Source organism: Delphinapterus leucas, chromosome 4 (assembly GCF_059928025.1).
Source record: "Delphinapterus leucas isolate spDelLeu-1000000601 "Yukka" chromosome 4, BTC_Dleu_Yukka2, whole genome shotgun sequence".
Taxonomy (NCBI): Eukaryota; Metazoa; Chordata; class Mammalia; order Artiodactyla; family Monodontidae; genus Delphinapterus; species Delphinapterus leucas.
In genome coordinates this window covers 75,264,813-75,279,712 of record NC_143132.1, presented here as the reverse complement: position 1 = coordinate 75,279,712, position 14,900 = coordinate 75,264,813, and the positions used below count along the sequence as shown (strand labels likewise).

At 39.7% G+C, this 14,900-nt stretch overlaps 1 protein-coding gene across 1 annotated transcript in view; it reads right to left on the bottom strand.

Moving 5' to 3' along the window:
- Positions 1-1,147: 1,147 nt before the first annotated feature.
- The window catches only part of LOC111181686 (putative cation-transporting ATPase 13A5), an 87,089-nt gene continuing 73,336 nt past the window's right edge, over positions 1,148-14,900 (bottom strand). Inside the window, 6 exon segments of the mRNA XM_089909907.1 lie at positions 1,148-1,825; positions 1,828-1,952; positions 3,331-3,403; positions 5,739-5,827; positions 9,625-9,827; positions 12,649-12,823. Of these exon segments, the coding sequence (XP_089766033.1) occupies positions 1,646-1,825; positions 1,828-1,952; positions 3,331-3,403; positions 5,739-5,827; positions 9,625-9,827; positions 12,649-12,823 (845 nt within the window). The 3' untranslated portion in view covers positions 1,148-1,645.

Sequence of the window (14,900 nt, the reverse complement as noted above, 5' to 3'; positions counted from 1 at the left end):
CCTAATTGGTTGTTGAAAACCTGAGTGGTGGGAGGCTGTACATTTGTTGAAAAAAGATTTTAAAAAAAATCTTTTTATGCTACCTACATGTCATAGTGTATCAATTGAATCTTCTCATTCTAAAGGTCAAATTACTAAATACAGATATTTCAGCTCAAGGAACCTGAGCTGCCGTGTTTTAGGTTGACATGTATTTCTTAATCATAAGCTAAATTAGACACATTTAAAAATTGTCACTCTCCAAGAGCTGCACATCCAAGAAAAGATTAAAAATAAAATAAAAATAAAATGTTTGTTTGAATAGGAATTTGCATTTATGCTGCTGGTTTGTGTAAAAAGCATATAATACTATTTACAGCAACGAATTACTGAAATTTGAAAACACTTTTTCAATCCTAAGGATTTCAGAATTGGAAAGACATGATTGAATCCATGCATCACAGCATTAGGCACGTAATGGGCACTCTTAGAATGGGACTGGTTAACTAATTGCCTATGACCCATTAAAGATCTGTTTAATTAGCAAAATTAGATTTATGCTTTCAAGGAAAGCCTAGTAGGGAATTTAAAATGTTCACTAGGAATAAATATCCTCTCAAGGTCACAGTGAGGTTGATATATGTTAAAGGTAATAAAGTGTAGAATATATTTGTAAAGCATGTACCCGTTCTGTGGTCCTTAATGTGCATCTGATAATTGATTTAGATTATGAAAAGATGAAATGGAACTTAAGTCGTTTAGCATCCTGAGAATTGTCATGCTGTAGATACAAACATTATGGGTCCCTTCCCTAGGATTGCTTCTTTTAAGATGAGCAATGCTGGGTCTGGGCCAACTTTTGGAGTTAGAACTTGAGATTTTCCTCTGTCAGTAATAAAAAGCAAATAAAGGTGCCATGCTTCTTTGAGTGAAAAGTACATTTTAATAGTTTATTTCATTACCTTTGTGATCTACTCTGGACCTTCTAGCTCACAGGCCCCAAAACAATATACTTTGGGAGATGCCAACTTCGGTGGAGTTTGCTTAGATGTTAGCTGTGCCCAAGCCAAGATTATAGGCAATTATCAGACACCTCCATCATTCCACACTTACCACAGTTAGAGCTGAATTTTCTGAAGTAAATTTCAATTCTTGTTTCTCTATTAAAACCATATAAAGAAGCAAAACGAGGAATTCTGTGACCTTGGGAAAAGATACATGCATAAATGTTCTTTGCAAGTGAATATAAGGTTAAGTAAACATGTGACAATTTATTGAGAGAAGCTTTTTTTTTTCAGATTCCTTTATTTCCATAGATGAAAGTAAAAATATGTTGATGAAACTTTCAAAGATCAAACTGTCCTTCATTTTTTCTTTCTTCTATTGATGTTCATACTATTAATTTTACTACCGTGAAAAGTTGTGCATTTTAACCAGGATAATGCTATGCATTGTGAATAAAGTTTGTTAGAAAAAAACCGATACTCTAGGAAATGCATTATTTTTCTCAATGGTAGAGGATACAGTCAAAATAAACATATTTAAGGTCCTTTGTTGCAAGGCTTGAATCTTCAGATGGAGAAAGAAAAGATAAGCGTAGACTATCATCACCTCTCTACAGTGTTTTAGTTTCTGGGTAAAAGAGGGATGCTGTTAACAATTCTGATTACAATCTGGTCCAAAAATGTTGTTCTGTGGTTTGGCCTCCCAATTCGAGTTTTTCTTTTGGAATCTATTCAGAGCTTTCATAGCCTTGGTTGATGTAGAATCCATTTGTGCCATCGCCTGAATAATCTGTCCTGTTTGTGGGAGGCCAGATTGGGTCTTCTGCCAGTTTTTTTTTTTTTTTTGCCAGTTCTTATATTGACTTTTAGAATGGATTCCACATTTTTTCTTGATCAGTAGCCAGAGCTCTCGATTTTGAAGGATGGAAAATCAGGTGGAAAAAACAATTAAACCATCATCCACTTCCCCTGGCAGCCAGGTTGCTTACTGCCACCCTTGTTTTCCCAGGCCTTGCTCTAAAGGTTCTTATTACTGATGCTGTGGCCCCTTCTCTCTGCAGCCCCACGAAACCTAGCAGCTCCCCGGGTTCTTTCCCTTGAGAATTGAGAGCGTGCTTGTGTTCACAGAAATCTCCAAAAGCTTACAGCCTTTCATTTCCACAGATTTCCTAGTTCAATCCTGGCTGGCAATTCACTTAGAATTATTTTACTGCCGGACTGAAATGATAACAAAATAATGTACTCAAAATCAAGAGAAGAAAAAAAATCACTGCTACCTGCGCCATGCCACAAAGAAGGTGTCAAATAATGATTTGTTGAATGAATGAATGAACTCTAGAAAGCAAATGGGTTTTGCTTTCCATTTTTTTTTGGGGGGGGGTCTCTTTTTTCTGTGCTTACAAGTACACACAGTTTTTATGCATTTATAATAATAGAATTGGTCAAATCTTGCATTCCACTTTTGTTTATACTAGACTCTCTGTCATATACAGTTTGTAGCTACCATCTTCTCAATAATCATTTTTAATGATTGTATAAGATCTCTTCAAATTGCTGTATTACTATTTATTTAAACAGCATCTCTACTTCTGAACACTTGAGTTGAATTTAATATTTTGCCACTGTAGATAATACTATGATGAAAACCTTCATACACACAAGTTTCTTCTCTCTTTTTAGGTTGTTTTTTAAAATAAAGTCTCAAAAATGGAATTCCTTTGACTGTGAGAAATTTTATGTGCATTGTGTACAACGGGATATTTGTATATAAACATATTTTTTCTTAACTTGGTCGATGCCTTTTCCCAAGGAACTTCAGTACATGAATCTTTTTATTTAACTGTCCCTTGAAAAATAGTACCTGAGCCTTTCACTGAGTAGGTAAAGTCATTTAGTGACACTGAGTAGAAGAGAAATGCTATAGGAGAAGACCTTCAAAGGGTAAGAATTGACTAGAATGAACAATGGCTTCCCTTCTCTCTTAATTAAGGAAGCCTTCCTGAAGACTTCCTTCACCCTAAAAAGTCTCATTGAATTTTAGAGCTAGAAGGTCACCTGGTCTAGTCTCTACCAGATTATTAAAAATACTAGGAAAGTACAATACAATGCCTTCATGTGAGACAAAATTAGTTAATTTGATGTTTTGCTTTCTACACTACAGATACTGAGAGCATTTCTATGCAGCCTTCAAAGAGTTTCTCATTTCCCCCAAAGAGAACATGTGCAGTATCACTTTGGGGGATTAAAGTGATTGCTCTAAAAAATGAGCATCTGTTGAGAGTCAGTCCTTTATTTATCTCTCCAGAAAAATAATAAGAGCTATACAGAGATTTCTTTACCACTACACAGAAGGCCACACAGAATTGGGTGAGGGCTGCCACCAAAATTGAAATCCTCCATGATGTGATGGTTAGGATGAACTGTTGAAAAATAAATGCTACCGTTATACTCTGCATACCTTACACTTCAAAAGAACACCTATTATCTAATTTAATTTATGTATTTGTGACAACTCTTTGGGCTTGGAGGGTTGGCATTACTCTCTCCACTTTACAGATGAGAAGGTCAGTACCTTGCCCAAGGAATCAACACCAATACATAAATGGCACAGCCAGAATTCAAATCAGATCTGACTGCCTCTTGCCCTGTGTTCCCTCCGCTGCCTGACAATAGACACGGAGTAAACGTGCCCTGGGTCGCAGACATGAGACTGGACACTTTGGAGCCTGTGTGTCTCTCTTCATTTTTATCTTCTCAAATAGAGGGAAGATTAAATCGTTCATCTAATAATATTATTACTTCTAATTCTCCCAAAGCAAAAGCTACCTGGAGTTCGTTCTTTCAGTAAAATTGACATATGAGTTAAAGAAACAAAAGGGGGACAGAAGTTCACGTTTATTTTGATAGAAACTAGGTGAAAAAATTTTGAATAATGTTCCCAGCCCTAAATCTAATGGCTTGATGAAAGTTGAACCTGCCCAACCCACCTCCTTTTAAGGATTAGAGAATACACCTTGACCACCAGATACACTTATTTAATAGGTGCGAGAGCTACAACTTTCCATGGACACTTATTTAATAGGTGTGAGAGCTACAACTTTCCATGGCTGCTTCCATAGCAAAAGAATAGTTATGCAGCTCCCTTTCAGACCCTAAAGGGTATAGAATACGTAGGATGACTGTGAAGAGGGTGGGCTGCGTTTAGGACTGAAGCCACAGGCCTTCCGCAGTGTCTAAATGCTCACCTTCGATTCTCATCCCTATTCTGATAGGGGTTATTTCAAAGTAACACTATGTTATTTTTTCCCCTAAGTGGAGACAGCTTTTTTTAGGGTTGTGAAATAGGCTCCCTGGGTAAAAGGGTGGTCTGGAGAAGGCTGTAAGATTCGACAGTGGGTCAGATGGTAGTGGATAGACTGGCCCTTTCCCTCCTGCTGCCACCACCCTGATCTGGGAGGTCTCTTTTCCATCTGTTAGCCTGGAAGGCACTGGCCACACTGGTTTGGAATTTGCTTCTGTGATGCTCTCCGCTCCTAGCTTCTGAGCTACTTGAGAGTGGTGACTGCATCTTACTCTTTGTAACCCCAGTGCCAAACCCACCCTGGAGCTTGATGTTTTGCAAATGACTGAATGGTCTGGGTTTTCATTTCCTAACTGCTTCTCTCTCCACAGCCTCTCTGCTCTCACATACAGCCTTCCTGCTGTCATCTAACGAATCTGTCTTAGGTGCCCCGCTGAAAAACCTGCCCCGATATCTTCAAGGACTCGCATTGTTCTCAGCATAGAGTCAAAACATCACTGTCCGCCTACCTCCATCCGTGCCTATTCCGCAGCATGCTGCCTCAGTCTTAGCTAATTTTCCATGTGTTCTGTGAAACAAGGCTTGCTTTTGATTTTTCTCTCTGCCACCCTACATTCTTTTGCATTTCCAAGGCAAAAGAGAATCATGCATCCCTCTCTGTTTGTGCTTAGGCTGTTGTCCTGCCTGGGACTATACCCGCCTCCTACTTAGCAAAACCTAGCCTATCCTTCTGGACCAGATCAAGTTTCATCTCCTGCATGAAATCTCCTATGGCAGGAGGATCCTGCCCCAGGGAGAGCTCCTCCTTCCTATGTCCTTCCCACTTCTCTCTATTTTACACTCTCTTCAAGCATGGACGGCCTCAGGTGGCCATGCCATCGTTTCACTTGGGTATGGCTCATCTTTGAAACAAAACAAGAGGTAGAGGGCCAGAGTCAATCTTTCTCTTTCTTTTATTTCTCTCACAATGCTGGGTCCAAAAATGGGCTCAATAACTTCTTAATAAATTTAATTTTAACCCAGTGCACCCTGGGTCCAGTGCTGCCCACTGAACTGAAATTCCTTACAGTCACTGCCTTACAGACAGAACACGATTGTCCTATAAGTCTATTTTTTCTCACTCTTCACAATTACATTATAAAGGATTTCTACTATATGATTTAAAAAATAAGCTTGAAGGATTAATTATTGTATTAGTATAACATGGAAGAATAAAATATCCAAACCTGGTGTTCCAGGTATGAACAGAACAAATGAACCCAGCTGATGACCCTAATAACATGAAAACACTCAGAGGCTAGCGTGTGTGCGATGGAGACATGTTATTTGCTCTTCTAGTAAGTGAGAATAGCCTCACCACATTCAGTGGCCAGAGAGGATATCGGAGTAAATGACTTGCAAATTACAGTGCAAATGTGGTCCCACTGCACATGCGAGTCACGGATGTCATGTGCTTCCATCCCACGGTATATATCTTGAAAAGCAGAAAACAGAATGGAAATTGTGAGGCCCAAGGCAGATACCAGCAGAAGTGAGAATATATCTGAAGAAACAGCAAACAGTATTTTTAGATGCTAAAGGAATGTTTCCTATAATTTGGCACACACGTTGCAGAATCAATTATCTCTGTTGGGCAAATACCAGATACATCTTCAGATGTTTTGATATATCCTCATATGTTTTAAAATATGTTCTAATGCTTTCAAGACAAAGGTGATATCTTAAAAATCTTTCCTTCAAAGGCTGAGCCTAGAAGCTGTTAATTAAACATATTCTAGTAAACTCCATAAAGGAGTTACCTCAACTGAGGAGTCCTTGGGGCTGGGACACCCTGCAGTGACCAGCCCATGTAAATGGTCACCAGAGAGATCCTGATGCTTTATCACCTCAGGTCTAGTGTCGTTCATGAATAAATAAACAGTCATTCTTCTTGGTGACACCTCACTCTTCTTCATTGCCTAGAGAATAAAGTCCAAGGGTCTTGAATGATTGACATTCAAGGCCTTCCACAATCTGGCTCCATTCAGCCTTTCTAAACTGATCTCTGGTTGCTCTCCCCTATGTGCCAGGAAAGTTAAACCACAAGCCTGCTGCTTCCACAGAGGCCCAACACTCCTGTGCCTTGGTTCATAAAATACCCTGCGTAGATGATATTCTCCCAGTCTTGGCAAGTTCCAATTTTTCTTTTTTTGTTTTAAATTTATTTATTTATTTTTGGCTGCGTTGGGTCTTCGCTGCTGCACATAGGCTTTCTCTAGTTGTGGCGAGCGGGGGCTACTCTTCGTTGCGGTGCTCGGGATTCTCATTGCGGTGGCTTCTCTTGTTGCGGAGCACGGGCTCTAGGCATGCAGGCTTCAGTAGTTGTGGCTTGCGGGCTCTAGAGTGCAGGCTCAGTAGTTGGGACGCACGGGCTTAGTTGCTCCACCGCATGTGGGATGTTCCCGGACCAGGGCTCGAACCCATGTCCCCTGCATTGGCAGGCGGATTCCTAACCACTCTGCCACCAGGGAAACCCCCAATTTTTCTTAGAAAGCCCAGTTCCAACACCACTTTCTTTTAAAGACTCCCCAGTCTTCCCTTACCAAGTTTTACTTCATATGGTGTCTATCACTCTGCTTTACATGGTCTTCATTTATGTATCCACTAGGCTGTAACCACCTGAAAGGGACTTTTTATCTGCTTTTCTGGGACTCTAATTGAATGAGGAAGTGAGAAACTAGCATGCACAACTGCTGGCTTCTTTATCTCCAACCTGCCCACATTGCTTTACTTTGGGGCGCTCAACTTCTCAGGATGCACTGTGCCAACATCCCTGTTCTTATCCCCCAAACCCATCCACTCCTGTGTCCATCAGAATTTTCAGGTGCTTTGTAGACGGTGCCTTATAAATGCTCTTTGATGGGATGAACACCTTCAGGCCGAAACAATAGCATTTAATCAGTGTTGATATGATATAAATGATTCTTACAATACTCAAAATTTATAAACAAACAAATTAGATTTTCTCTTAGATTCTCTCTACCTCATTTATTCCAGTGTTGGTGGTCTATTGGCTCCCAACTCCATAGAGGTCTATACCAACCAGAAAGCAGAGGCAACTGTCCTTCTACAGCAGACCCTACTTTTTGAAGCCACAAGGGCTCGGTTTTCCCCCTCACCACCTACACCCACCCTCATATTCATCCATGCCTCATTTTATATATACAACTAGAGGTAGAACCTCTTGGAAGAATGCCCAGGCTTGCTTGAGAGGGGTGTGAGACAGAAGAAAAGAGGGAGCTGCATCTCCTAAAATAAAGCAATCTGAGCAGCTTGGTGATGAGAATACCCCCAGGAGATGGCTGTATGGATTTTTCACTTACTTCATCGTTTCCAAGTCCCAAGGACCCAGATGCTGGGAAGAATATGATGCCCCAAATGTCCATCCTGATGAAGGCCTGGTACTCACTGGAACTGGGCTGGCTGCTGTGCTCAGACTAGTATCTGAAAAGCAGGCCAGGCTAGGGCACAAATGAGCAGTGTAGAAACAAAATGATAAGGCTCTCTTCTTTAATTCAGCTTTGACTGGAAAACGTAATAAAGAACTGAAGTGAATGTTGCCCTCCTTGGTTAGTTGCTATTGATCAGGAAAGTTGAAAGAATGGGCTCTGTTTGCACAGGTGATTTGGGAAGACAAGCCCCCCCATTTTTTATTTTAAAACATAATCTTGATTTACTGGAAATAGAAGGGTATTTTCTTTACATGATGTGGCTCACCTTGAACCAATGTTCAAAATCATATTTACAATCGAAAACTACTAGAAGTATTGTTATGAGGGAGTAGGACTGCCTGCTGTTTCCACTATTGCTCGACATTGCCTTGGGAGTTCTGGACTGTGCACCAAAACAGAGCATAAGAGTAAGCATTTTCGCTATTGAAAAGGAGGAACGTTGTTAATTGCAGATAATAGTAATTATCTTTCTAGAACACTCAAAAATCAAGGATTTACAGCAAAGTTCAGAAAGGATTCGGAGTAGAAAAATAAATACAATAAACAACACTATACCTTTCACATGCATTTGTGATCACTGATTAGAAAATATCATGGGAAAAAGTCAATCACAATATAAACAAAAATACGAAAAGCATGGGATCAGTGTTTTTAATACATGTGCAGGATCTATAATGGAGGAAACTACAAATATTTACTGAAAGACATGACATGTTCTTAAATGTGAATACTAAATTGTGTAAACAAATACATTTTTCTCCTAGTATTAAAATCCCAAAGGAGATTTTTTTAAAAGCCTGGCAATTTACTCTATAGTTTATTTGGAAGAATGGAGAAGAAAGAAAAGTAAGAGATTTTTGAAAGCTGAAGGGTAATGATGATATACCAATCTTATTACTTATTAAATCATTATAAAACTATAATTTCTAAAGTATAATAGTAGATTAAAGAATAGGCTGGCCTATCAATGAAACATAAAAGACAGTCGAGAAACAACTTAATTATATATAAATTAATATATAACATAAATATAATACGAAAACATATAAATTATATATATCAGAAAACCATAAATATACATGTATATAGGTATGATAAAGGTGGAATTATATTCAGTTGAATAAATGACCGAAAGGAATGTTAAATAATAAACTCTGCTGGGAGAACTAGTGACTAGTTGGATAAACTAGTTTGATCTCTACCTCAAACTATATGCCAAAATTAGCATTAGATTTAAAAAGCATTAAAATAAATTTAAAAACTAAATGAGTGATGATCTATCTCATTTTGTAATGAGAAAAAAGCTCTTTATGAATAAAGGTAGCGGAAAAAAATCACAAAGGAATAAACAACTCACAAATAAATAAGAAATATAGCAGCCGCCAAACAGAAAAAAAAGATGGATATAAAATGTAGACCATTCAGAGAAGAAGAAAGACTAATAACACGAAAATACATTCATTGTCACTGATGATCAAAAAAATGCACAGAATGATTAAAATGACTTGCCTAAAGTTATAAAACTACTAAGAGGTCAAATTGTATTTGAATTGGTTAGAAAGCCTTTTACAAAATATCTTGACATAAGTGTATGTGCTTAAAACAATTCTTGATGACTCAAATTAGGACAGGACTCGTGACCATTCAATATAGCACGTACTTACGTGCACATGAGCAGGTTTCTGCCCATGGGCTCTACTACCTGTGACAATTATGGTTCAGTACTCAATTTTAGAGTAATGCAATTGTTTCCTTCTCAGCCAATCACTTCACCAGTGAGTTGCAATTCTAGGGATGGTGGGAGAGTAGAAAAAAATGTTTGAAAAGAAAAATTAAACTTCATAGTTACAGTTTGTATAGATGGGTTTTCGAAATGGCTTTCCCTTAGAAAAGATAAATGTTGCTGTGATACAGTTGATGGTGGTGATGGGCCATAGCGTGGTACTCTCAAAACTTAAAACTGAACCGGGAATCAGAGTTGCATTTCCAGTCCAGTTTCTTTCCAAACTCACATTTGTTGAGAAATTACTCTGGTTGTCCAGAAAGCACTTACTAGAAAACAATCACCAGCATTTATGGAACTTTTTATTCTATTTTTTTTTTTTTTTAGCGCGAAACTGCGTGCCGCGAAATTCGGATCTCCCCTTTATTCTATTTTTATCCAGCTGGTAGGAAAAAATTAGTTAATCACAACCAGGAGACCTCACCTTGCAAGCTGTTCCAGCCAGTAACTACCAGGACATATTTTGTTCACCTCTTGCAACGACAAAGCATGAATAAAATGCAGAGGAAGTCAAGATTGTTCTTTGTCCAGAATTCCATCTGGAGCAAATGATCTGTCTTGAAAGGGCTTGGATGACAATTTCCTATGGAATCCTTTTCAGTTCGGAACATATGAAATCTATGTGTGTGTGTGTGCACGTGTGTGTGGTGTGTTTGCTTTAGTGGACTAATGTAAGCCTCTTAACATGGGTCCTGAGTTTGAATGTGCCCACTCTGATACACTCTCCTCACACAAGCAAAGCCTCTTCCTGAGGATCTGAACATTCTCCGGCTTATGAGTGTCTGTGTTTCTATTTTGCTAATAAATTAAGTTCAGACTTCTCAGGCAGGCCCAGAAGACCTTCACACTCTGGTGTCAAGGAACGATTTGAGACATCTTTTGCTAGACCTCCCATGCCCTTATATTCCAGTCATAGGGAAATATTCCCTGTTCCCCAATTTGTACACCTCTGGGTCCAGATATCCTATTTCCTCTAAGATCACTGTATCTGAAACATCTTTACATTCAGTGGCAAGCATAACTAGTGCTCCCCATTCTTCTCTCTAGTGCTGCATTTAGCTCATTGTTTTGCAGTTACTCCTTTACATATTTTTATTTTCCACCCCTGGGATGAGAGTTCTTTGAATGTGGAATATTTCTTTTGGTTTTACTTTTGTTTGTTTGTTTTACTCGACTATATAACAAATCCTTAGCACCTAGCACAGTGATGCCACATGATATTTGCTCAGAAAAATATATTTTTTAAGACATGGGCTTTCCCAGTCTGGATTGATCCATTTGTAATATTCTTTTTTTTCAATAATCAAGCCCACAAATAAACTTGTTTTCATCAGCTTTCTTGTTCAGCTCGAAACTTTTTACTACTATTATAACTGTTTATAGATAAAATTCATTTTTCAATTGTGAACTCAAATGCAAGACTTAAGTCATATTATCCTTGGCTCCCTAGGCCAAAATGTGCTTTGCATACAGTAGATGTTCAGTTACTGTCTGTAGAATAAATTAATGAAACAATCAGCAGTCACAAAGCTTTCTTGCATAAGAAGGACAGACAGACGAGAAGGCCTGAATTACAGAATTTAACACCAAAATGTATCCAATCCAGTATACTTACATGGCAGATAAAAAAGTTGAAGACTAGGGCTTCCCTGGTGGTGCAGTGGTTAAGAATCCACCTGCCAATGCAGCGGACACGGGTTCGAGCCCTGGTCCTGGAAGATCCCACATGCCACGGAGCAACTAAGCCCGTGTGCCCCAACTACTGAGCCTGTGCTCTAGAGCCCTCGAGCCACAACTACCGAACCCATAAGCCACAACTACTGAAGCCCGCATGCCTACAGTCTATGCTCTGCAACAAGAGAAGCCACCCCAATGAGAAGTCGGCGCACTGCAACGAAGAGTAACCCCCGCTTACCGCAACTAGAGAAAGCCCGCGTGCAGCAACGAAGACCCAATGCAGCCAAAAATAAATAAATAAAATAAATAAAGTTATATTAAAAAAAAAGTTGAAGGCTAGAGTGACATAGCTAGTTAATGACAGAGATAGGACTACCCATCCATCACCCTTTTGGCTATACCATGTTTCCTAGATTCAATCAAAAGGTCACTTCTCTGAATACGTGCACTCCAATTTGGGGAAAAGTCTGGTTTTGAAACAAAAATCAATTCTATATTCTAAGTAATACTTGAATTGCTGAATTGGGGGTCTAAATGATCGTCTTAGACATCGTTTTGTAGTTTTCAATCTGTCCTTCACTGATCCCTGGGACTCTGATGCCCTCAGGATGACAGTGGAGTGAGGGGGAGTTTGTACAAGCCCTACCTTAAAAAGAGCAGCTCTTTCTGCCTTTCCTTTTGGAAGTCGGGCAGGCTTTGTCAAAAAAATGTTTGAACATCTAAATTCACCTCATCTTATCCTTAATTTATAGTTAAGGAAATTAAAGCCCTGGAAGGTGCAGAGATTTGCCCTGAGTCTACTGTTCGATTCCATCAGAACAATGATACCATCAATGAACATTTTAACACTCATTTGAAAAACTGAAACTAATTTAAGCAAATCTCTTGTATATCAGCGGCTGGTTAACTATAGCCCATTGGCCAAATCCGATTCACCACCTGGTTTTGTCAATAAAGTTTTATTGGAACACAGTCACACTAACTTGTTTACATGTTGTCTCTGACTGCTTTTTCACTACAACAGCAGAGTTGAGTAGTTCCAACAGAGACCACAGAGCCCACAAGGCCCGAAATATTTACTACCTGGCCATCTACAAGAAATGTTTGCTGACCCCTGGTCTATATGATATCCAAACCACCAGCAAATGAATACATTCATTCAGTCAACCAGCCATTACATCTATGCATCAACAGCCAATGTGAAGATCTTTCCCCACCCACTCCACATGGCTCATTCCAGCACTCCACCCATTGACTGTGTTCTGTGTTCTATCCCATCACTGGTGTTTTGCAGTCTGGAAACAACTTTGGTTAATTAAAAGTTTAGAGTATATATTCAAAACAAGTTGAACAGCGTCATTGGGTGTTCATTGTACCACCTTCAGAAAGGAAAGTTAAGAAGCCAAACTTGACCTGTGTCTGTAGACCTCACAATACCAGGGCTGCTGCTTCACACAGAGAAATGCACAGACCTGCACAATGCAGGTGAAGCAGGTGTTTAAAAAGACTGACAACAGCAAAGGGGGAGAAAGGAGCTGTCCTACTGGTTGGTATGGAGCCAGCTTTGGGTAGGCATGAGTTGAGCTCACTGAAAAGACAAATGCATTTTTCCATGTTACAATTTCATTATTGAGAATGAAAGATTGAGATGCATGTTACCCTGAGTCTTGTGTTAGGGTTCAGACTCAGCAAACATGAATTGAGGGTTTACATCTAGGTAAGCTCACTGCCTAGCTGCACGTCCAATGCTACCAGCCTTTGCCTCTTCCATGCTTTGGTTTCATCTTCTGAAATGAAAATTAATGGGTTCAAAAGTTCTATAATTAATACATGTACCATATTGCATAGTGCAAATATTTTCTCCACGACCAGACTGGCTAGGAATGGTATGTAAAAGAGAAAGATGACTTTCCACACGGATAACAGTACTGTTATCTCTCAGTGATGATGGAAAAGTGGAGAGTTAAGATGAAGAGAGTAAGGAGGCATCTAACTAGACTAATCTTCGTATGCTGGGAAATTTTTTGAAAAACACTCACTCTATTATTCACTTAGCCAACATTCTCTGAGCACTTCAGTGTACGAGGATAGATGTTAGAAGTATGTTCTGCTCCCTCCTGGACAATTGTGTAATTGGAAGACTGCTAGAGCACATTAGAATTAGTTAGGAAAAAGAACTTAAAGAAATCTTCCCTCCAGATGGGGATGTTAAAATATATTTTGGTCCTAGGATTTTTTTTTTTTTTTTTTGCGGTATGCGGGCCCCTCACTGCTGTGGCCTCTCCCATTGCAGAGCACAGGCTCCAGACGCGCAGGCTCAGTGGCCATGGCTCATAGGCCCAGCCGCTCCGCGGCATGTGGGATCTTCCCGGACCGGAACACGAACCCGTGTCCCCTACATCGGCAGGCGGACTCTCAACCACTGCGCCACCAGGGAAGCCCTGGTCCTAGGATTTATTTTTTAACATTTAAGGGATTGGCAATGGGCAGGGATTAAACAGAACAAAGAAAAAGAAAAAGATGATTACATCCATCTCAGAAGCCTTATATGCTAACAAACTGATGAAAATGGAATGTACTTTACTTCTCAGGGCAGAGCAGGAAAGAAGCATGGGGAGGTCGGGATGTTTCAGTTCCTTACATCTGTTACTTCTCCCCTTTTCATAGCTTATGACTGGTTTCTTTGATGTAAGAAAGTGAGGTATGTATCCTTATGTCCGTGTTCATGCATGTAAAGGCAGGGCGGCGGGGATTGAGTGTCCAGTTTTAGATAATAGAACCCTAAAACAGGTCTTTAGTTTGCTCAATGCGTGTTCTGGGGTTATCACAAACACTCTTTGGTTCTTCATTTTCTCATGCATAGAACGAATGTGTTGGAATGTCTAAATGGTCTCCAAAGGCTCTTCCAACTCATTTATCCTAAACCTCTCTGGCTGTCTAAAGCTTTTACCTTTATCAGTTTAATCAGTGTTTCCCAGGAGGGTGCTGGGCTAGCGGCTGTGAGTTATGCAGAGTTGAGAAGGACATCTCCTCTGCTTTTAAAGAGCTTGAAGTCCAGTGGAAAACACAGATGGGGTGTGTAGTAAAGAATGTGGCTAGCCTTTGTCTCAGGTGGATCCTTGGAGTGAAAAGTTTGACTGGCCTTTGTCCCCACTTCTTGGGATATATCCTCTAAACCCTTGGAATTTCCTGATTGATAGGAGTATCCCTTCTGTTCATAGTGGGCCTAAAGAGAGTTTGTGCTAATGAGATGACTCAGGATGGGAGCTGGCCATGCCAAAAATACCAACTGTATGATTAGAGAGCTGGGGCCTTCAGAGAAGAAGAGAGCTGGAGCTTCAGCTCAACCTCATGGCCAATGATTCAATCAATCATGTTTCTATGATGAAACCTCAATAAAAACTCCAGACACCAAAGCTCAGGTGAGCTTCCTTGTTTGGCAATACTCTGCATATGGTTACACATCCACGTGCCAGGAGAGTAAGGCAGACTGACTCCCTAGGGAGAGGACAATGGAAAAGTCATGTTTGAGATCCTCCCAGACCTTGCCCTTATATCTCTCCCTTTGATTGGTTCTGATTTATATCTTTTTGTTATAATAAAACTGTAATCAGATGGATAGCACTTTCCTGAGTTCTGTGAGTTGTTGCTGCAAATGATTGAAC